Genomic DNA, 24,439 nt, shown 5'->3' on the forward strand with positions numbered 1-24,439 from the left:
TGTGAATGTATTTTTTGAGAGACCTTATATACCCTGGGTACAGGTCCTTTGTCAGATATGTGGGTTGCTAATATTTTCAACTTCTGTATGACCTGTATTTTTAATTTCATAAAGATGATTATTGGAAAAAAAAATTTTATTTCAAAGTCCAATTTATCAATTTTCGTTAAGTTCAATTTGTGTGTGTGTGTGGCTGCTCTAAGAAATCTTTGTTTGCTCCATGTTCACAAAGGTATTCTGCAATGTCTTAAAAACTTTTATGGTTTTAACTTTTATATTAAGATATTAAACCATCTCAAACTAATTTTTGTTTTGATGAGAAAGAGAGAGAGAGGGAGAGGGAGAGGAAGGGGGAGAGAGAGAGAGAGAGAGAGAGAGAGAGAGAGAGAGAGAGAGAGAGAGATTGAAGGTTTGGGAAGGCAGAAATGTGTTTTCTATCTTGGTGATAAAGTGGTAAAGGCACATTAACTAGCCCTTTGGTTTAAAAAATATACAGGACAGCCCAACCTAACTCACTTAAGAAAAAACTCTGAGCTAGGTATAAAATCTTGACAAAACCTCTTCAGGTCAACATTTGAGCCTATATAAATCAGGACAGTTAGTTGCTTTGAGATTCTGTAGCCAGAGATTATGAATCTCTGCCAACTGAATGCAGTCTGCAGTTTGACATGTGAGCTCTTCCATCTCATGGCAGCAAACAATTGATGAAAATTGCCTGACCTAAGCCCAGATGTCGTCAAGTGCAAACAGGCTAACAACATGAAGTGGATGGTGCCATATACCAGGGAATTAACAATTTGGAGTGGAACTGGTGAAGCAGCGTAAGCTGAAGTTGGCAGATGCTTTCTCAAACAAACCTGGGCTTGAGACCAGAAAAACCCAAGGCAAGGATACTGGCCAGGCAGCAAGGCAAGGTTTGAGGCAGAAACACCAGCAGGTTTTAAATGAGAGGTGCCGTACTGAGCAGGACACTAAGGGAAGCTGGAGGCCTTATGTGTCAACAGCAAAAGGAAAGACAGCCATGTCGTTGAATGGGACTGATACAATATTGTCAGTGTGCATGCCAGTATTTTGTAGCTTATAAACTGATTGTGTCCACAGGGAGAACCTCCATTTCCCACAGCTATGTTGCAGTTGTAATGGAAGCAGGCCTTCTACTCTCAGAGGTTGCTACTTCTCAATAAAAGGCAAATTCTATAAAAATTTCATTCAACTTGTTTCCCAGAAGAGTGACCCATGCTAAGATAGGAAGGCAATACAAGACCACACTTTTTCAATGCAGATTGTATTGTATTTTGGGGGCCTTAAAGAAATTCACTTAGGCTCTGGCTGGTTTGGCTCAGTGGATAGAGTGTCAGCCTGTGACTAAAGGCTCCCTAGTTCCATTCTAGAAAAGGGCATATGCCCAGGTTGTGGGCTCAAACCCCAGTTAGGGGCATGCAGGAGGCAGCCAATCAATGATTCTCTTTCTTCATTGATATTTCTATCTCTTTCTCTCTCTACCTTCCTCTCTGAAATCAATAAAAATATATTCTAAAAAAAGGAAATGCACTTAGTTTCTCAAATTACTGCACAAAGTAATATGTGAAATGACAATCCTTGCAAACACCAAGTGCACTCAGAGAGCACTTGAAGTACTTGGCAGTCATTCTGAAGCTCCTTATTAAAGCACTACAGCTCAATAAACGTGGCACTCTCAGACGGAAAAAAAAGACATTTTGAATTACTCATGAAGGGTACAAGGATTGCTTCAGTTGATATTTTAAAAGTTTTCCTCTCTTCTCCACTACATTAATGACTATATTTGACAAATACTTTATTGCCCATAGATCTGTATAAATGATTTAGTTTGAGAAAAATATTTCTGCTAAAGTTGTCTCATGAAATGTGTGCACTTCTCATACATGTGAGCAAAATCTTTCTCTATATTTCCAAGCTCAATGCCCTTCATATGTAAAATGAGAATACCGAATGAAAAATTAGAAATATATTTCTAGTGACATAGTCTTACAAGTGGGCAAATGAGTATACACTAAAAATGTTCACTGTCAATGTGAACCTCAGGACAGTGCCTTTTTGACATTTTGCAGGATGTGGAGTTCTTATTTGCATGGGGACAGACCAATCAGAGACGAGAGTTGGGGGATTCTGTCTACATAAGCCGGCTCCTCTCTGGTTCTGAGAGCGCACTTTCCCTTTGGCCTGAAGACTGTGTTTCCCTGGCTGGAGCTGAAACATGGAAGATGTCTCATAGGAGCAGATCAGAGCAGGGCACAGCAGAGCGATCTAACTGGAGAGGGGCCTGGCCCAAGGGCCTCCTGACAGCCTTGCTGAATCACAATTGAGATCTTTGCACTGAATAAAGTTTCCTTCTTCACCAAAATCCAAATTGGGGATTCCTGTTATGTGTTGAATTGATGCCAAGGACCTTTGGTTAACAAAAGTAATCATACTGGTACTGAGATGGCTCTTTTATACTTTCCTGTATTTAATGCATTTTCTAATGAGAAAAATCACATATTTAAGATGTTATATTTGTGTTTAAAGGCACTGTATTTTATTATGTAGATGACGATAGTGTGTGACATTTAAGATTCTTATCTGTGAGGTTTTCTGTATTGGCCAACATTTCATTCCACTGAGAGTCTTGGATTCTCACTCTGATTATTCCACTGATGGCTGTACATTTTTTGAAAGTCATTTTGACTCCTGAGATAAATTTCTTTATCCATAAAGTATGGGGAGTTGGTCTACCTTAGCACAAATGTTTTATGATATCTTTGGTACCAATTTAAGAACATAATATGTGAGGGGGAAAAAAATGGCAGCTGAATAGGCAGACCTATAGTGCCCCTCATCCCAGAGCCATACTGGCAATACCTAAATTAAAGCACATTCACCTGGCATTACCAACTGAGGTCCAGCTGAGGAGTACACATATAAAGGAAGGACAGAAAACACCAGGAGACTGGTAAGAAAGGTGAGATCGTGAGAGGGGCTGGTCAGAGAGAAAGCCAGTTTCCTTTCCTTTTTGTAAACCCACAGCACAGGAGTTTTTATTTGCAGCTACTCCCCCAAGGCCTTGGTGCATGGTGGGAGACGTGGACTCGAGGTCCCTAAGGAGAGGCTGGGGGGGGGAGCATTGAAGGTAGATGTGTAAAAGCTGAAGCCAGGAGTATTTATTTGGTCCTAGGCCCCCAAAGAGAAAAGGTTATTTTTCCTAACAGGAGCTAGCCTCTCCAAGTAGCCGGAAGGCAGGCAAAGACAAAAAAATTTTCCCTAGGTGATACAACCTGTCCCACCCTCAGAAGACCTGCATGCCTCACCCTGCATTTTGATATTTTCAGAGGAAACAAAAGCAGAAGCCAAGTTTATGCGTTTGAAAAGTCTCAGGAACCCTCAGCGTTGGGGTTGGGGAAGGGCCATTTGCCAATATCCTGGGAACCAGACTGGTACTTTCCCGGAATGGGAGAGCTGATAAAAAAACAAACAAACAAAAAAAAACACCTCCAGGTTTCCAGCTGACCCATTGGTCTCCATACAGGGATCTCTGTGAAGCCTAGGGCAGAGTAATATTTTGGGCCACTGATAGAGGAGTAGCTATGGAGCAGGGAAACACACCCATCATATTCCTTGAAAGCTAAACAGCACCTCGCCCATCTAAAATCCTTTCAAAAGCAGAGTTTTGAGTGATTAAGATTGACAGCTGGCCAGCAGGCAAAGGCAGGCAGAGACGAAGCCCAAGGAACAGGGGAAGTTTCCCAGATCAAGCCCTGGGCCCCATTCTGCTAACAAAAACCAACTTTAGAAGGCAGATTGGCCCCTCCTACTTGCAGCCAAGGCCTGTGGAGACAGACACAAACCGTGGATCAGTGAATCTCTTGGAGCTTCAAGCAGGTTGCTGAAAGCCAAATAATGAGGACAGTTCCTAACAGTGTTTAGCATCTAAGTACTTGACAAGAAGCCCAGAAGTGGCAGACAGAACAGAAGGGTGGGATTCAAAGGGAGTTCCCATGGGGCACTAAACTCCACTGAAAGGAACACCACTTTACTTTTTTTTAAGTGTTTTTTTTTTATTTCTCCTTTATTTCTTTTCTTTTTCCTCCTTTTTCTCTTTTCTTTTTGTAAATTTTTTTCTCATTCCTTTCTTTTTTCTTTTTGAAAATTTACCTTTGTTATCTGTTTTATTTATTGATTTGTTACTATGCTAGTCAGTTGTTTCATTCATATATCTAATTACCCTATTCCCTTTTCCTACTCATTTTTTTTCTACTTTTTTTCACTACACATTTTTTTTTTCATTTTTCTTTCTTGCCTGCTTTCTCATCTTTTTTCTTATTCTTATTTTAGATCTATCTCCTTTCTCCTCTATTTTCCTTTTCAAAATTTTTGTCTTTTCTTGTCATTTCTTTTCTCCCTTCTTTATTTTAAACTATTTTGCTTCCCCTATTCCTATAATTATTTATTCTTATTTTCTTTATTACAGCTCTGCATCTATGTATTCTATACCCCCCTTTTCTTAGAGTTTTTGCTTATGCATTGTTTTGATTGTTTATTTGTTATGTTTGCTCCACATTTTTTTCTTTCTTGTTTTCAATAATTCTTACCCACTTTTCTCTTTACTAATTCTCTCTTCTCTGTTATTTATTTATTTATTTATTTATTTATTTATTTATTTGGGTGTTGTAAGGGTCTTATGTACATCTTTGTTTTGTTTCTTCTGTTTTGTGTTTTGTTGTGATGTTTTTAATTCTGTTTGGTCAGCACTTCCACAAGAACTTGTATGAAATGGTTAGGGGTGAACCACATAGTCAGCTAGCCTAAGAGGACACTCCATCAATGAAAGGGACAATAATGTTCAAGACCCAAATACAACAAGAGAACCCACATAACTCAAGTAAGGGGATTTCCTATACCACCTGGCTCAGGAGATGTAAGAGACTGCACCCCTGGGTCCCACAAAATGCCTTCATGTTCATAGGTTGACTCTCAGCCACAAAATCTGGGATGCAGAATAGTTTTATCTAATACACAGAAACAAAAACAAAGGGACAGCAAAACTGGGTAGACAAAGAAACAATCCCCACATGAAAGAAAAGGAGGAATCAGCAGAAAATAAGCTAAATTAAAGAATTCAGAGTTGCCCTACTGGTTTGGCTCAGTGGATAGAGCGTCGGCCTGTGGACTGAAAGGTCCCAGGTTCAATTCCAGTCAAGGGCATGTACCTTGGTTGTGGGCACATCCCCAGTGGGAGGTGTGCAGGGGGCAGCTGATCGATGTTTCTCTCTCATCGATGTTTCTAACTCTCTGCTCCTCTCTGTAAAAATTCAATAAAATATATTTTAAAAAAAGAATTCAGAGTAATGTTAATAAGAGTGCTCAAAATTTTCAGTGAGAATGACAAGCAACTTAATGACAAATAATGCTCTTTTAAATATATATACATATATATTGATTTCAGAGAGGAAGGCAGAGGGAGAGAGAGAAGCAATGATGAGAGAGAATCATTGATTAGCTGCCTCCTGCACACCTCAATGGGGATAAAGCCTGTAACTTGGGCATGTGCCCTGTAAAGGAATCAAACCTTGACCTCCAGGTTCACAGATTGATGCTCAACCACTGAGGCATACCAGTTGGGCTATGTAATGCTCTTAATGAGCGATACACCAAAATGAAAAGAGAGCTTGAAGCAATACATACAAATCAATTGAAAATGAGAAATGACATAGCTGAAATAAAGAACACCCTGGAAGGATTCAACAGTAGACTAGAAGAAGTTGAGGACTGAATCAGTGAATTAGAAGACAAGGCAGAAAAAACACTCATTCAGAGCAGCAAAATGGGGGGAAGCAGGAGGAGAGTCTAAGGGAACTCTGAGACAACATGAAATGTAACAATATCCACATTGTAAGGTACCATTAAGAGCAGAATCTGAGACAAGAAGAGAGAACCTGTTAGAAGAAATAAGGGAAGAAAATTATCCTAATCTGGTGAAGGAAAAAGTCACTCAAGTTCAAGAAGCACAGAGAGTCACAATCAAATTGAACACCAAAAGACTCACACCTAGGCACATATTAATTAAAATGGCAAACATTAAAGGTTGTAAGAGAGAGATAGAAAGTTACCTACAAGGGAGCTTCCATTAGACTGTCAGCTGACTTCTCAATAGAAATAATTCAGCCAGAAGGGAATGGCATGAAGTTTACATGGTAATGAAAACTAAGGGAATGAACACAAGAAGATTCTATCCAGCAAGGCTATCTTTCAAAAAATCTAAGGTGAAATAAAGAGCTTTTCAGATAAAAAAAGGCTGGAAGAGTTTATTGCCACCAAACCAAAACTACAAGAAATGCTAAAGGGACTGTTGCAAGAAGAAGTAATAGAAAGAGATGTACAGGGGTATAAATAATAAGAATGGCAATAAATAAGTACCTATCAATAATAAACTAGAATGAATATGGCTTAAATGCTCCAACCAAAAGACATAGGGTAGCTGAGTGGATAAGAAAACCTGACCCATATATATGCTGTCTACAAGAGTCCCAACTTAGAACTAAGGACTTACACATAATAAAATTCCCATCAATTCTTTGCTAGTAAAAATAAGTTTTGCCATTTTTTTAATTTATTGCTTAAAGTATTACAAAGGGTATTACATATGTGTCCATTTTCCCCCCCGCCCTAGACAGTCCCCTAGCCTCCCCTATCCCCCGGTGTCTTATGTCCATTGGTTATGCTTATATGCATGCATACAAGTCCTTTAGTTGATCTCTTACCCCCATACCTCCTGCCCCCCAACCCTCCCCGGCCTTCCCGCTGCAGTTTAACAATCTGTTTGAGGCAGCTCTGCCTCTGTATCTATTATTGTTCAAAAGTTTATAATGGTCTCTATTATCCATGAATGAGTGAGATCATCTGGTATTTTTCCTTCATTGACTGGCTTATTTCACTTAGCATAATGCTCTCCAGTTCCATCCATGACGTTGCAAATGGTAAGAGTTCCTTCCTTTTTAGAGCAGCATAGTATTCCATCGTGTAGATGTACCACAGTTTTCTAATCCATTCATCTACTGATGGGCACTTAGGCTGTTTCCAGATCTTAGCTATGGTGAATTGTGCTGCTATGAACATAGGGGTGCATATATCCTTTCTGATTGGTGTTTCTGGTTTCTTGGGATATATTCCTAGAAGTGGGATCACAGGGTCAAATGGGAGTTCCATTTTCAGTTTTTTAAGGAAACTCCATACTGTCTTCCATAGTGGCTGCACCAGTCTGCATTCCCACCAGCAGTGCACGAGTGTTCCTTTTTCTCCACATCCTCTCCAGCACTTGTCGTTTGTTGATTTGTTGATGATAGCCAGTCTGACAGGTGTGAGATGGTACCTCATTGTTGTTTTGATTTTCATCTCTCAGATGATTAGTGCCTTAGAGCATGTTTTCATATGTCTCATGGCTTTCTGAATGTCCTCTTTTGAAAGGTGTCTATTTAGGTCCTTTGCCCATTTTTTGATTGGATTGTTTATCTTCCTTTTGTTAAGTTGTATGAGTTCCCTATAAATTTTGGAAATTAGGCCCTTATCAGATATGACATTGGCAAATATGTTTTCCCACACAGTGGGTTTTCTCATTGTTCTGTTGATGGTTTCTTTTGCTGTGCAGAAGCTTTTTATTTTGATGTAGTCCCATTTGTTCATTTTTTCTTTAGTTTCAAGTGCCCTAGGAGCTGTATCAGTGAAGAAATTGCTTCGGCATATGTCCGAGATTTTCTTGCCTTTGGATTCTTCTAGAATTTTTATGGTTTCCTGTCGTACATTTAAGTCCTTTATCCATTTTGAGTTTATTTTTGTGTATGGTGTAAGTTGGTGGTCTAGTTTCATTTTCTTGCATATATCTGTCCAATTTTCCCAACACCATTTATTGAAGAGACTATCTTGGCTCCATTGTATGTTCTTGCCTCCTTTGTCAAATATTAATTGAGCATATTGGTTCGGGCCGATTTCTGGGCTCACTATTCTATTCCATTGATCTATATGCCTATTCTTGTGCCAGTACCAGGCAGTATTGAGAACAGTGGCTTTGTAATACAACTTGATATCTGGTATTGAGATCCCACCTACTTTGTTCTTTTTCAGGATTGCTGCAGCTATTCGGGGTCTTTTTTTATTCCAGATGAATTTTTGGAGAGTTCATTCTAGATCTCTGAAGTATGCCGTTGGTATTTTAATGGGAAGTGCGTTGAATTTATAGGTTGCTTTGGGTAGTATGGACATTTTAATGATGTTGATTCTACCAATCCATGAACACGGTATGTTCTTCCATCTGTTTATGTCTTCCTCTATATCTTTTTTCAACGTCCTGTAGTTTTCTGAGTAGAGGTTTTTTACCTCTTTAGTTAAGTTTATTCTTAGGTAGCTTAATTTTTTTGGTGCGATGGTAAGCGGGATTGTTTTTATAATCTCTCTTTCTGAAAGTGCACTATTGGTGTATAGAAATGCCTCAGATTTCTTGGGGTTAATTTTGTATCCTGCTACATTGCCAAATTCATGTATTAAGTCTAGTAGCTTTTTGGTGGAGTCTCTAGGGTTTTGTATGTATAATATCATGTCATCTGCAAATAAGGACAGTTTTACTTCCTCTTTTCCAATTTGGATGCCTTTTATTTCTTCTTCTTGCCGAATTGCAATGGCTAACACTTCCAGTACTATGTTGAACAGGAGTGGTGAGAGTGGGCATCCCTGTCTTGTTCCTGTTCTTAGGGGAAATGGTGTTAGTTTTTGTCCATTCAGTATGATGTTGGCTGTGGGCCTGTCATATATGGCTTTTATTATGTTGAGGTATGATCCTTCTACTCCCACCTTGCTGAGAGTTTTTATCAAAAATAGGTGTTGAATTTTGTCAAGTGCTTTTTCTGCATCAATTGATATGACCATGTGGTTTATTTCTTTCAATTTGTTTATGTAATGTATCACGTTTATTGATTTGCGGATATTGTACCATCCTTGCATCCCTGGGATAAATCCTACTTGATCATGATGTATGATCTTTCTGATGTACTGCTGGATCCGATTTGCTAAGATTTTGTTGAGGATTTTGGCATCTATGTTCATGAGGGATATTGGCCTGTAATTCTCTTTCATTGTGTTGTCTTTACCTGGTTTTGGTATTAGGGTGATGCTGGCTTCATAGAATGAGCTTGGAAGTGTTCCTTCCTCTTGAATTTTTTGTAGTAGTCTGAGGAGGATAGGTTTTAGTTCTTCCTTGAATGTTTGGTAAAACTCCCCTGTGAAGCCGTCTGGTCCTGGGCTTTTGTTTGATGGAAGCTTTTTGATGACTGCTTCAATTTCTTCCATAGTTATTGGCCTGTTGAGATTTTTAGATTCTTCCTGATTGAGTTTTGGAATGTTGTATTTTTCTAGGAATTTGTCCATTTTCCCCAGGTTATCTAGTTTGTTGCAGTAGAGCTGTCCATAGTATTTTTTAACAATCATTTGTATTTCTGTGGGGTCTGTTGTTATTTCGCCTCTATCGTTTCTGATTTTGTTTATTTGGGTCCTCTCTCTTTGCTTCTTGGTGAGTCTGGCTAGAGGTTTTTCAATCTTGTTTATCCTTTCAAAGAACCAGCTCTTGGTTTCATTGATTTTCTGTATTGTTTTTTTGGTCTCTATGTCATTTATTTCTGCTCTAATCTTTATTATCTCCTTCCTTCTGCTCACTCTGGGGTTTTCTTGTTGCTGTTTTTCTAATTCTTTGAGTTGTAGAGTTAGGTGATTTACTACCATTTTTTCTTGTTTTTTTGAGATAGGCCTGTAGAGCTATAAACTTCCCTCTCAGGACTGCTTTCATTGTGTCTCATCAGTTTTGGATTGTTGTGTTTTCATTGTCATTAGTTTCCAGGATGTTTTGAATTTCTTCTTTGATTTCATTGGTAACCCAATCAATATTTAATAGCATGCTATTCAGCTTCCAGGTGTTTGAGTATTTTGGTTTGTTTTTATTGTAGTTTATTTCTAATATTATGCCATCATGGCCTGCGAAGACGCTTTTTATGATTTCAATCTTCTTGAATTTGGGGATACTTTGCTTGTGACCCAATATATGGTCTATTTTTGAATATGTGTTATGAGCACTTGAGTAGAATGAATATTCCGTGGCATTGGGGTGAAGTGTTCTGAAGATGTCTATTAAGTCCATCTGATCTAATGAGTCATTTAGGATTGCTGTATCTTTGCTGATTGTCTAGAGGACTTATCCAGTGCTGTCAGTGGTGTATTAAAGTCCCCTACTATGATTGTATTGTTGTCGATCTCTCCTTTGATATCTTCCAGGAGTTTTTTTTATGAATTTGGGTGCTCCTGCATTGGGTGCATATATGTTTACCAGGGTTATATCTTCTTGTTGTATTGATCCCTTTAGTATTATGAAGTGGCCTTCCTTATCTCTTGTTATGGCCTTCACTTTGAGGTCTATTTTGTCCGATATAAGTATTGCTACCCTAGCTTTCTTTTCCTTTCCATTTGCCTGAGAGATATTTTTCCATCCCTTCACTTTCAGTCTGTGTGAGTCCCTTCTAATGAGGTGGGTCTCTTGTACACAGCAGATGTATGGGTCATGTTTTTTTTATCCATTCAGCCACTCGATGTCTTTTGGTTGGAGCATTTAGTCCGTTTACGTTTAAGGTTATTACTGAAAGGTACTTGTTTGTAGCCATTTCTTTTTTTGTGTGGCTGTTTTCTTTCTGAGCTTTTTATTTCTTCTTTTTACACCAGTCCCTTTAGCATTTCTTGCATTGCTGGCTTGGTGGTGATAAACTCCCTTAGTCTTTTTTTGTCTGTGAAGCTTCTTATTTCCCCTTCAATTTTGAATGATAGCCTTGCTGGATAGAGTATTCTTGGATTCAGTCCTTTGCTTTGCATCACTTTGTAAATTTCTGTCCATTCTTTTCTGGCCTGATGTGTTTCTGTTGAGAAGTCATTTGATAATCTAATGGGAGATCCCTTGTATGTAACTTTCCGTCTCTCTCTTGCAGCTTGTAAGATTCTCTCTTTGTCCTGAACATTTGCCATGGTGATTATGATGTGTCTTGGTGTGGGTCTTTTCGGGTTCACCTTTTTTGGGACTCTCTGGGCTTGTGTGACTTTTTTCTTCCCCACCTCAGGGAAGTTTTCTGATATTATTTCTTCGAGTAGGTTTTCTAATCCTTGTTCCTCTTTCTGTTGTTCTGGCACCCCTATTATTCGTATGTTGTTTCGTTTCATGTTGTCCCAAAGCTCCCTTAGGCTCTCCTCCTGTCTTTTAATTGTTTTCTCCAATTGCAGTACAGTTTGGGTGTGTTTTGCTTCCTTGTCTTCTAATTCACTAATTCGGTCCTCCGCTTCTCCTAGTCTACTGTTGATACTTTCAATGGTGTTTTTTATTGCAACTATGTCACTCTTCATTTCTTCTTGGGTCTTACTTAAGTTGTTGATTTTTTCATGTTTCTTCTAGCTTCTTGCATATGTTATTGATTTTTTCCTCCGTCCAGTTTATGAACTCTAGGACCCTTATTCTGAATTCTTTTTCGGTCATGTTGCATGCCTCTGTATCACTTAGCTGCTTTTCTGGCAAGTCCTCTTTTTCTTTCCTTTGGGGGTTTCTTTGTCTACCCATGTTTGATCTCACTGACATATCTAGACGTTTAGTCGTTCAGTGGCTGCTGCCTTGGTGGCAGTGACTCCTCGGGCTGTGGTTGCTCTTCGGGCGGTTGCGGTAGCAGCTGCTTCTCAGTTGGCAGCAGCTCCTCTGGTGGGTGCTGTTCACAGCTGTGTTAGCTCTCCTGGCTGGTAGGGGGAGGTTTCACGTACAGCTGCTGTTCCTCAGACAGAGGGTGTGGTGCTCAGGAGGCTAGATTTGCCATTTTAAAATTTTCTTCAGACTTCACCCTTGAAGTACATTCTTTCTGAGTAAGTGTTAAGTGAGACAGGTTAAGATTGCAAAACAATGAAATAAAATTAAATATATTAACACAGCTAAGGTGATTTAAGATTGGTATAGGAGTTAAAATATGAAGCAGAGGAATAAAAAACCAGTGATCATGATTCAATGGGAACTCAGTCTATTCTAGCAATCATTGCCTGTAAATTATTATTATCATTATCATTATCATTACTATTATTTACATTTTTATTTCTTGCAGTATGAAGCACAGGGAGAATATCACCATTATAGATCAAGAAAAAAAAGTGATATTTTCATATAAAAAAATACAATTAGCCTAAAGTTAATGCCCCAGTATAGGAAAACAGCTGATATTCAAACAACTTTAAAAGTACACTATTGTCCTCTTTGTCATATGACATATACTTTTTCCAAAGAGGAAAGATAGATGTACAACAGAAATTACATATACCCATTATTAAAATTATCAAGTGAAATGTAATGAATGAGCATCAGGTGTTCCAAGTAATGTTTCCAGAGCTCTCTTCACTCTTAGATACAAGAGATTACATTAATCTATGCAAATCAGCCTCTTCCAAGGATCCCTCCTAACCTGGCTATGGCAGTTAACATCAGAAATTATGGCTATTGAAAACGGACCTGCTGTAGTTTTTTAGCATCTCCCAAAACAAATATTCCTAAAGACTTATAATTGAGGTAGAATGCTAATCTTTCCCAATTGTCCCATTTTTTTTTTTTTTTGCTTCTTAAAGTAATAGAGAGCATGTGAAGGTTTTGACTCACAGGTAGTTATTACCATCACTTTGATCACTTATACGAACACACAATAAAAACATTTCTAATACCTAGTAATGTAGCAAAATTTTTCAACATCAGATTATTCCACTAACTCCCCTATTAGTTTTCATCTTTAGTTTTGTTTTTTTAAAAAATAAAATGACATTGTTTCTGGATATATTTTATTCATCAGTATATTTTGTTCATTAGATTTCACATATGAGTGAAATCATGTGAAGAATTATATCTAATCTCTAATATGTATATTAAAGTATTATTGGCTATGACCAAAAAAAAAAAAAAAGCCATGCTGCATCACCTAATGTTATATGCTCTTGAGTTGGGTATGTATTTCATGGATTGTAAAGTAGATGAGTATCCTGAGTATTAGGGGGAAAAATAGATTGGTAAGGATTGTAAGAGAGGCATTTGTTTCAATAATGCGGGTGTGATCTACAATTTCTAATCGTGGAGAACAGCAAGAATTTAAGGTATTCGATGGCTTAGAAGACTTCCGTGACCCTGAAAAGGCAGACTCACTGATTGATGGAGAAAAAACAAAAAATGTAAAGTACATATCCTGTTCTGGCCAAAGTAGAGTAACAGGGATCAGATATATGCCCTGGAACATCTGAAAAGAAAGCGAAGAAAATAAGATAAAATTTTGAAAGACACTGGACATCAGGAAGAAGAGACTGACCCCTCACAGATAGGAAATAAATGAGGTGAGGCCTATGATTGCTTCAAATTCTTTGAGTTTCTAGGCCACAGCTCAGAGGGGCAGAACCCAGGCAAAGAACAGCAGTCTCGCTACTAGTATATGGAGGAGTTGGAGCTAAGACACCGTAGAGAACAAGGTGGGTAGAGTTCTCAAGGCAGAAAACCAGAGAGGAAAATGAGAGAAAGAGAGGGAACTCCAGAATCTTGCACCCCACAGGAATGATTCAGCTGATTACTGATCAGCTCGTGTGTGAATAAATTATTAGAAGCCAGGAAAGAAACCACTGCAAAGGATTCTTGATAACTGATACACAGGGCCTGCAATAGCGACCTTTACTGTCAGCCAGACTAGAAAACCTCTAGATGCACAGGCATTGAATAATTTATGTGGAAGGGTCTTGCTGCAGGAGTGAGGAACAGTTAACCATACAACATGGTATAACGTTATTTAGCCATGTACTATCACAGGGAACTGCTGGGTTTATTTCAATTAAATCTTAAAATGGACCCCAAAGAATCAAACTGTTTCCAAGCAACATAACAGTATGCAAAAAAAGGCAAATACTATTTGTAAAAAGAAAATCAACGGTGAACAACACATGGGTTTTAAATAAAAATGGGATCAGTAGTAGGAACACTGATCAATCCTTTGCCCTTGGGCTTTAATACGGCACTGTATTCCTGAATATTGTTGAAAATATTACCTTAAAAGATAACTGCTCTTGATTTCTGAGGGGTTTTTTTTTTGGGTGCCACCTTAAGTTGTACACCCAATGCCTCACTCACCTCACCCATATTTGGGAAAATATCAAAACCTGAGGGCTGTGAGTACCGTACATAAGAAAAAACATGCCTCTCAGAAGCCCCTGCCTATCAATTGCTACCTATAATTTATCCAGGAGAAATGAAAGAACTTGTATGAAGATGTGAACACGTGAAATATTCGTGGCCCCTTGATTTCCAAACAGCCTCAAACTGGAATCAATCCAAAAGCCGATCTAAAGACGAATGGGCAGCTGACCTATGGTGTGCCACAAGCAAGAATGCAACCTTGCAGGCCATCCAGTCCAATGCAGGCTGAGCAGGGGCGCGTGCTGACCACCATCGAGAAAGGATAAGAATGAGTCAGCACCGGGCAATGGTCTCCTATCAACGAGGCCGCTGAGACAACAAACCCCTAAGGCCGCTGGGCACCCTGGTCCAAGGGCGCCATGGCATGCCAGCAGTGGCCCTTACCGGAGCCCCACAAGGGGTGGCTGTTAAAGTCGGACCTGAGGAAGAAGGCGCTCATAGAGTCGGGGCTGATCAAGCTGTGGCAGTCAGGGCCGAAGCTCGACAAAAAGCCGGAGTCCAGCAAGAAGTGGCTGCTAGGGCCTGGGCCACAGGAGCCCTTGCCCCTGGGCGTGAAATGTAAGCCCTCTTTCAAGGACAGGGACAGGTTGCCTTCCTGCTATCTCTCCAGGCAGAACAAGCAGCTTGGGAAGTGCCCCACCTCCATGGACAGCCGGCGGTGGGTATTTGTGAAGGAGGGACTGGACGACTTCAGAACGGGCTGTCCATCTGCTGAAGATGTGATCACTCGTGGCCCTCGGGAGGGCTTTCTCCCCATGATTGCTCATAGAATTCCCCGCCCTCCGCCCAAAAAGATTCACAGGCAGCCGCCCAAGGGAGCGGACCTGTGTTCCAAGCTCTCGCCAGCCCAGCGAGCACGGAAGGCCTTTGTAGAGAACACTGAAGCCAGCCTGACCCAGCATCCCTTGGCGAACTGCCCGAATCTGGAGGAAGCTCTCCCTCCAGAACTCCTGCTCAAGGTCCTGGAAGTGCTGGATCCTGACAGGGAGCTGGAGGACACATGGTCATATTGTGAGGGCACCAAGGAAAGAAAGAAGACCCCCACACACCTGTGTGAAGAACATCCTGAGGAGGGCAACCTGGAGCCTCCCCAGGAGGTCAACCTAGAACCTGGAGCCTCCCCAGGCAGGGAACCAGGAACCTCCCCAGGCAGTGAACCTGGAGCCTCCCCAGGCAGTGAACCTGGAGCCTCCCCAGGCAGTGAACCTGGAGCCTCCCCAGGCAGTGAACCTGGAGCCTCCCGAGGAGGTCAGCCTGAAACATGAAGACCAAGCCTACGTGCAAACGGCCAAGGAGAGTCTCCAGTCATATTTATTCAGTTTGTTTCCTGAGGAAGAGAAAAATGCAGCATGCACAATGGATATCCCCAAAGATCCTGAGCTCCAAAAAGCAAGAACAGTTCATGAATTCTGCAGATGGATTGATGATAATTTTGGAGACATAGGCATTGATGAAGAGGACCTCATGAAACAGTTTGAAGTTGACTTAGAGGTCCCACTCACCCATAATACAGTCAAAATAAAGAAAATAGGCCAGCTTCCTTTGAATATAAGGCCCTGCAAACAGCTAGATGACATACAGCAGAGAAAATTCTCCCTGCAGGAAGGTAACTGGGAAAGGAAAGTCCGCAAACAACAAGACCCTTATAAACCCAAACGGGAGAAGATAAGGTATGGAGCATGGTACCTGGACCCCAAATCCTGGAAAAAGCTGGTCAATGGCCAGCCTCTGCCCGACCCTAAAGTCGTCCCTGACAAGGAACATTTGACCGATGGAAGGCATCTTGAACCAGACATTATTGATGAACTTTATGGACCAATTGCCTTCAAAGATTTCATTGTAAGCAAGGGCTACAGGATGCCAGGTGTGATTGAGAAGATGTTTATGAGGAAGGGATGGAACTATGAATCTGTGAAGACTCCTATACACCGAGTAATGAAACTCCTCTCCAAACCCAAAGAGGGGGATTCAGGGGGCAAAGAGGATTAGACAATTTTCTCTTTACTACTCACTTGGCTAGTGTGTCTCTCTCATTTTAACATGAGTCAGAATTCACCATGAGTGCCTCACTGTGTATGGACAATTTGATTCCACATCTGTACATTTAACACCTAGTGCTAATAAAAATTTCTAAATGACCTTCTGCTTGGGTTCATCAATGTGTTATGTATTTTACCAACTATAAAGTCAATATTTACATATACTCCTCTTGGTTTTTATTGAATTAGGAGTATTATATTTTTATTTCAATTATTTATTAAAAGTAACTATAAATGAAAGAATTACTTAAAAAGGATCTTGTTGCCCAGCCAATGTGGCTCAGTGGTTGAGTATTGACCTGTGAACCAGGAGGTCATGGTTTGATTCCAGGTCAGGGCATATGCCTGGGGTGCAGGCTCGATACTAAGTGCGGGTGCATGCAGGTTGCAGCTGATTAATGATTCTCTCTCAACATTGATGTTTCTCTCTCTTCCTCTCCCTCTCTGAAAATCAGTGAAAATCCTATATAATAAAATTCCAGAGACCAAAATGTCAGACCAACCAGAACAACCAGAGACCAGTACTACTGCTGCCCTTTGCCCTGGCCAGCCCCGCCCCAAGAGGGGATCCCACCCTGGTCAAGGGTTTGGCCAGCCTGAAAACCACCTGTAGCCCCTCACCCCAGCCAGCCCCGCCTCCCAGTGGGGACCCCCACCCCAATCGGGTCCCCCATAAAGGCAGGTTGTCCAGCCCACCTGTGTACCAGGCCTCTATCCTTTACAATAAAAGGGTAATATACAAATTGACCCTAATGGTGGAACAACCAGAATGATTGCTCAGCCATTCACTATGAGGCACACTGACCACCTCTCTGTTCCTTTCCCTGTCCTGCAGGCTCCAATCTCCCAATGGTGAAAGGGGAACCGGTGGTGGGTGGCAGGGGATGTAAGTGGTGCCAGGCCAAGGCCCCTACCCGACCAGTCCACCCACACACAGAGGTCAACCACAGCAGGGGCAGGGCCGGCCAGCAGGCAGAATGGCTGACCTCTCAGTTCTTCCTCCTGGAGCCATCAGGATCTGATCACCAGATGGCAAATGGGGAACTAAAGGTTGGTGGCGGCATGGGATGGGGCTGGCTCAGGGCAGCCGAGGAATATGGCCCTGATCACAGGCCAGGCCTAGGAACTGGACCTGTGCACAAATTTCTTGCACCAGACCTTTAGTGTATTTATAAAAAATTATGCCAGCTACTGCATGGGATGAATCTCAAAATAATAGTGCAGAATTTAATAACTGTATCACTCCAATAATAGTCAATATATAATGCATTATAACAATTATTTTGTTAAGCACAACTTGTAACCTGTAGCCAAAGTAACTTTGGTATTGTTTTTGAATTGTCTATGGCTACCTTTGCAGTACAACATGAGAATTTAGGAATTGTCCCAGAGATCATATGGCCTGCAAGCCTAACATATTTCCTATCTGAATTTTTACTTTAAAATTCACTGTCCCTCTGATCTAGAAGAAAAATATAGTCATACCTATATTAAATCAATGATGCCACACTTTAGCTGAAGGAAAAATGATACACACTCATCTATGGAATAGAATAAAGTAAAATATCTTTATAAAATTAACTACAGTGGGCCCTTCACTTACGAGTGTCCTGACTAATGAGTTTTTTGAGAAATGAGCTATCTCTCAGCTGATTTTTTGCTTTGAGTTGCGAGCTAAAATTCGGGTTACGATCCAGCTTCAGATACCCCACAGCTAGTTGGCGCAGTGAACTTCACAGTGAATGCCACAACATCTGCCCAGCATCACGTGTCTCACTCCTTCACTTTTTGATTTGACATACGAGTAATTTGAGTTATGAGCTCTGTCACGGAATGAATTAAACTCGTAAGTCAAGGCCCCACTGTAGTAAGACCTTTTTGAACCCTTTTCAAATCTGCCTATTAATTTTAATATTCTTAGGGTCAAAAATTCCTGAGGCAAATCATCATATCTTATGGTCCCTGTTTCTTGCAATGTCTTTCCATGTGATGACATGTCATACAGATATTTCCCATGACTCCAATACTGTGGATGTTAAATGTGAGGTAAGGCAGCCTGAACATGATAAAGACAGACTAACTTTCTTCCCAACTGAAATGGCTAATTAATTCAATGGGATGTTCACAAAGGTGGGTTGGCCAGGAAACATGGTTTGTATGTTATATATATATTCCACCCTTACACCCACCCCCATGGGACCAAATGAAATTTATTTAGGGCATTATGCTCAGGAGTGGACCCTGCACCTCCATGGAGGCTTTCCCGGAATATTTTTTACTTTCCCAGACTACCCAGGGCACAAGACTGAATGTTTTCCTTGGTGCCTGGGGCTGCTGCTTGCTCTCTACAGCCCAGGACACCAGCAGGGCACTGCTCCTTGCAGGCCTCTGAGCCAATCAAGTGTCAGTACAAAGCTTTCTACAAAGGACACCCATTCCCCTCAGCTGCCACAGGGTGGAGGCACAGTGCCTATGCTCAGGGCCAGTCCCTGGAAGCAGCATGGGGAGGCTCTGGGAAGGGCAGAGGTTCCAGGAGAACACATGAGGTCTGGATTTCAGGAAGTGAGCTGGAAAGTTTCTCCCACAGACTCAACTTAATAAAAGCGGAGACCTGGGGCCAATACTCAGTGTGAAAAGCAGCTTTCAAGCTGGGAGATCTCTCAGTCAAAAGCACATCCAGCATTTCTGTTTGTTTTTTTGTGGGGATGGGCTGAAATAGGCCTGTGCCCATTTAATTTCCTGAAATAAACACCTAGACTACAGGCTGTCTAACCATCAGGTTTTAAGGGTCTACGTTGAACAGTGGGATGTTTTCCAATGGAAGTCCTCCTAGGGCAGCCGTGGGCAAACTATGGCCCGCGGGCCGGATCCGGCCCGTTTGAAATGAATAAAACTAAAAAAAAAAAAAAAAAAAAAAGACCGTACCCTTTTATGTAATGATGTTTACTTTGAATTTATATTAGTTCACACAAACACTCCATCCATGCTTTTGTTCCAGCGCTCCGGTGGTCCAGTTTAAGTACCCATTGTGGCCCTCGAGTCAAAAAGTTTGCCCACCCCTGTCTTAGGGGCAGACCCGGCAGCTCACAAAGTTAGTTTGGAAAGGATGACACAGGGAGAAACAGGACTGACAGACACACAGAGTTAGACACCAGGAACGGGAAGCCATGTGACAGAGCCTCTGGGTAAATTATGGTTCTTTCTGTGCAGATATAAAATGGGCGCTATTGAAAGTCATAGGACAGCTCTGGGTGGGGCGGGATCAAGAACTCTTTGACTATCTCCTCCCTGGCCTCCTTGCACCTGGCCTGGTGCTCTGCAAGGAGGGGCTGCAGGACCTCCACAAGCTCCTTCTTGAGCTCCCAGGTCAGCATGGCTCCACTGCTGTAATCCTTCCTGATCCGCTCCAGCTGGTCCTCATCCTCGAGGAAGAAGGTCATGGACATGAAGGACATGTCCACCTGGCAGTTTTCCTAAAACTGCCTGTGCTCCTCGATGGTGTCTCTCCCTCCAGAAAATGCATGCTTGTTGACCTTGGTCTTGATCTGCTTGGCTGAGTCTGTGAGGAGGATGAGGGAGTTGGGGTTGCTGGCACTCCTTTGGGTCTGAGTCCCCTGCAGTGAGGGGAAGAAGGTCGAGTGTAGCAGGGTGGTTTAGGATAGAAGATCCTGGGTGTGACATCTCTTGTCATCCTGAAGGAAGGATCCTGGTTGAAGGCACAAGGGATGAGGTCCTGGATGTCCATCTCGCCCCCGAAGTTCTGTGGGAATGAGTTCCTGAAGGAGGGATCAGCCTGGATGGCAGGAAAGCTGATCTTCCCCTTGCAGTCACTGTCTCCAAAGCCAAAAATGCCTTCATTTGGTTGAAGTTCACATGTTTCTGAATCTTCACCATGTTCTTGTAGAAGTCTGGGCTCACCCCCATGTAGCCGAGGTCAGAGAAGATGGGCTTGTTGATGTGAAAGCCGCAGGTGATGATGTCCTTGGCGTTTTCCACAGCATAGCCATAGGCCTGGTCCAGGGTCAGGACTTCCACAGGTACTTCTACTCATCTGCCATCTGGATGAGCAAGAGCACATTCAACATGTCCTGCAGCCACTTTGTGAAAATGAATGGGATGTGGTGGACTACATGCATGGCTTTGGAAGAAGGGCCCCTGCCCACATACAAGTGAAACAGCTTCTTGTTTTCATAGGCATCGAGGACTTGGTTCATGTCTCTGTGTGAGAAGAATGTGCATCTGTGCAGGAAGCGGTGCAGTCTCTGGCCCCTGGCTCTCTCTATTCTGTTTATCAGCTCTTGGTCAATATCACTGCTTCCAAACTGAACAATGAGCTTGTCATAGTCACTGCCTTTTGCACTGTTCCTCTGTACCGTTCGGGGGTCCACAAAATGCACTTCAGCTTCCATGGCACCTGGGCAACTAACCCAGGTGCAAGGTTCTCTGGAAGGCAGTCGGCCTTGTAGTTCTCCAGGTTGTCACTTTGTAGCTCATTTTTAGCAATAACAGCCTCTTCACTGCAGAACCAATTTCATCCTGGGCTGTGGGGGGCACTGAAGAGGTGGCCAGTGGAGTAGCTGAGATCTTTGTGCAGTTGGGCTCTTCTTTTATAGTCTTTCCTCTCTTACTGTTTCCTTTTTTTAAGCCCCTTTCTTCTATTTTCTTCTTGTTCACCCCACCCTGCAGCTATTTGCAGTAAGGATTTCTTAGAAATCAACCAGTTTCTCAGAAACACTTGAGCCTCTTGACCAATTCCTCATGACACAGTCCAATCAGGAGTTGGCTGTGAGTGTGTGTGTTTGGGGGAGGGTGGTTGTGGAGACCAATAAAACCCACTTTAAACCCAAACTATTAGCTGGTCATTGCATCATTAGCTGTTCATTAGTGTGGGGTGCCACACTGCATGCTGGCCTCCATTTAACCTCCCCACTCACTTCCCGTCTCACTTCTTCAGCCTCAGTATGGGAACTGAGTTTACATATGGTCCTAATGGCAGGAAAGACAGACTCCAAGTGCCCTGCGGGTATTTTACACTAAGGCAATGTTCTGAAAGTTCAGTTCTGGGTCACAGGAACCTGAATTTCCAAATACAGCCTTGACTTTTAAAAAAAATATATATTTATTCATTTCAGAGAAGAAGGGAGATGGAGTGAGATAAAAACATCAATGATGAGAATCACTGATCATGTGCCTCCTGCACACCCCCTACTAGGGATTGAGCCCATAACCTGGGCTTGTGCCCTTGACCAGAATCAAACTTGGGACCCTTCAATCTGTGGGCCAATGCTCAATCCACTAAGACAATCTGGTTTGAGCTGGCTTTTTTCTTTTCTTTTTATTGCTGAAAGTATTATATATGTCCCTTTTTTTTTACCCCTAGTGCCCTCTCCCCACCCCTTACCCCCAAAACCTTCACCAACCCATTGTCTGTGTCCATGGGTTATGCATATACTCACATGAGTTCATTGGTTGACTTCTTCCCCCCACCACCCTCTTCTGCTTTCCCTCTGTGGGTTGCCAGTGTGTTCCATGTCTCTATGTCTCTATGTCTCTATGTCTATTTTTTCATCACTTTATGTTCTTAGTTATATTTCACATATGAATGAGATCATGTGATATTGATCTTTCTCCCACTGGCTTATTTCACTTAGCATATTGTGCTCTAGGTCCATCCATGCTGTTGCAAATGGTCAGAGTTCTTTCTTTTTTCAGCTGCATAGTATTCCACTGAATAGTTGTACCACCGTTTTTTTTAATCCATTCATCTGCTGATGGGCGCTTAGGCTGTTTCCAAATCTTAGCTATTGTAAATTGTGTTGCTATGAGCATAGGGGTGCATATATTCTTTCTTATTGGTGTTTCTGATTTCTTGGGATATAGTCCTGGAAGTGGAATCACTGGGTCAAATGGTAGTTCCATTTTTAATTTTTTGATGAAACTCCAAACTGTTTTCTACAGTGGCTGCACCAGTCTGCATTCCCACCAGCAGTGCACCAGGGTTCCCTTTTTTCCAAATCCTTGACAACACTTTGTCATTTGTTAATTTTTGATGATAGCCATTCTAACAGGTGTGAGGTGGCACCTCACTGTCCTTTTTATTTGCACCTCTTGAATAATCAGTGACTTTGAGCACTTTTTCATATGCCATTTGGCCTTCTGTATGTCCATTTTGGAGAGTGTCTATTTAGATACTTGGTCCATTTTTAATTGGACTGTTTATCTTCCTTTTGTTAAGATGTATGAGTTCCCTGTAGATTTTGGAGGTTAACTCCTTGTCAGATGTATTGTTGGCAAATATGTTTTCCCATGCAGTGGGCACTATTTTTATTTTATTGATGGTTTCATTTACTGTGCGGAAGCTTTTCATTTGAATGTAGTCCCATTTATTTTCTCCTTAATTTCCATATTGTTACACGAAATGTCTGAGATTTTGCAGCCTGTGAATTCTTCTAGGATTTTTATGTTTTCCCTTCTTACATTTAAATCCTTCATACATTTTGAGTTTATTTTTGGGCATGGTGTAACTTGGTGTTCTAGGTTCATTTTTGCATGTTTCTGTCCAATTTTCCCAACGCCATTTATTTAATAGACTATCTTGACTCCATTGTGTGCTCTTGCCTCCCTTGTCATATATTGAACATGATAACTGGTGTCGATTTCTGGGTTCTCTGTTCTGTTTCATTGGTGTACATGTCTGATCTTGGTATTTTAATGGGTATTGCTTTGAATCTGTAGACTGTCTAGGTACTATGGACATTGTGATGATTTTGATTGTACCAATCCATTAACATGGTATATTCTTCCACTTGTTTATATCTTCCTCTATCTCCATTTTTAATGTCTTACAGATTTTCTAGTACAGGTTTTCTACTCCTTGGTTAAGTTTATTCATAAGTATCTTTTTTTTTGCAATGGTAAATGGGGTTGTTTGTTTGCTTTCCCTTTCTGAGAGTCCATTACTGGTGTATAAAAATGCCATAGATTTCTGGTTAATTTTATATCCTGCTACTTTGCCAAATTCATTTGTTAAATCTAGTAGTTTTCTGATGGAGTCTTTAGGGTTTTCTTTGTATAGTATCATGTTATCAGGGAATAGTGACAGTTTTACTTCCTCCTTTCCAATTTGAATGCCTTTCATTTCTTCTTGTTGTCTGATTGCAACAGCTAGTACTTCTAGTACTATGTAGAACAGAAGTGGTGAAAGTGGGCATCCCTGTCTTGTTCTTGTCCCTATTTGAAATGGTTTAAGCTTTTGTCCATTGAGTATGATGGTGCCTGTAGGTTTTTCATAAAAGGCTTTTATTATGTTGAGGTATGATCCCTCTACTCCCACTTTGTTGAGAGTTTTTATCAAAAAAGGGATTTTTGTCCCATTGGATTTTGTCAAATGCTTTCTCTGCATCTATTCATATGATCATGTGGTTTTTATCTTTCAGCTTGTTTATGTGATGTATCACATTGATTCATTTGTGGATATTGTACTGGCCTTGCATCCCTAGAATAAATAGCAATTGGTTATGGTGTGTGATATTTCTAATGTATATCTGGATCTGATTTTCTAGAATTTTGTTGAGGATTTTAGCCACTATGTTCATCAGGGATATTGTCAGGTAATCCTCTTTCTTTCTACTGTCTTTATCTGGTTTTTGGAATAGGGTAATGCTAGCCTCAAAGAAAGAGCTTAGAAGTGTTCCTTTTTTCTGAATTTTTTAGAATAGTTTGAGGAGGATAGGTGTTAACTCTTTCAAGTTTGTTAAAACTTCTCTGTGAAGCCATCTCGTCCAGAGAGTTTGTTTGCTGGGAATTGTTTTTATGACTTATTCGAATTCATCGTAGTTATTCATCTATTCAGGTTTTCTGATTAATTTATTCATTGATGTCAATAGAGTATTAAAGTCTCCTACTGTGATTGTGTTGCTGTTGATCTCTCCTTTGATATCTTCCAGAAGTTTTGTTTATGTATTTGGATGCTCCTGTATTGGGTAAACATATGTTTACCAGAGTTAAATCCTTTTGTTGTATCAATCCCCTTAGTATTATGAAGTGGCCTTCCTTACCTCTTGTTATGACCTTCGCTTTGAGGTGTATTTTTCTCAGATATAAGTATTGCTACCAC

The 24,439-nt window shown here is 41.1% G+C and overlaps 1 protein-coding gene and 1 pseudogene across 1 annotated transcript; one reads left to right on the top strand and one right to left on the bottom strand.

Moving 5' to 3' along the window:
* The first annotated feature begins 14,643 nt into the window (after positions 1–14,643).
* Positions 14,644–16,273, top strand: LOC132223633 (protein FAM47E-like). Its single transcript, XM_059678710.1, has 2 exons — positions 14,644–15,409; positions 15,510–16,273. The coding sequence occupies exons 1-2, from the start codon at positions 14,644–14,646 to the stop codon at positions 16,271–16,273; spliced, it is 1,530 nt and encodes a 509-aa protein (XP_059534693.1).
* A 3,274-nt stretch (positions 16,274–19,547) lies between these two features.
* LOC132223634 (tryptophan--tRNA ligase, cytoplasmic-like) lies at positions 19,548–21,760 on the bottom strand (annotated as a pseudogene).
* Positions 21,761–24,439: the final 2,679 nt, after the last annotated feature.

The sequence above is a fragment of the Myotis daubentonii genome, chromosome X (genome assembly GCF_963259705.1).
Source record: "Myotis daubentonii chromosome X, mMyoDau2.1, whole genome shotgun sequence".
Taxonomy (NCBI): Eukaryota; Metazoa; Chordata; class Mammalia; order Chiroptera; family Vespertilionidae; genus Myotis; species Myotis daubentonii.

Bases quoted from the DNA above. Each gene is read 5' to 3' on its own strand.
- LOC132223633 (XM_059678710.1), top strand. From the start codon at position 14,644: ATGGCATGCCAGCAGTGGCCCTTACCGGAGCCCCACAAGGGGTGGCTG. The intron at 15,410-15,509 runs GCAGGGAACCAG...CTCCCCAGGCAG, and splicing joins AGAACCTGGAGCCTCCCCAG to TGAACCTGGAGCCTCCCGAG.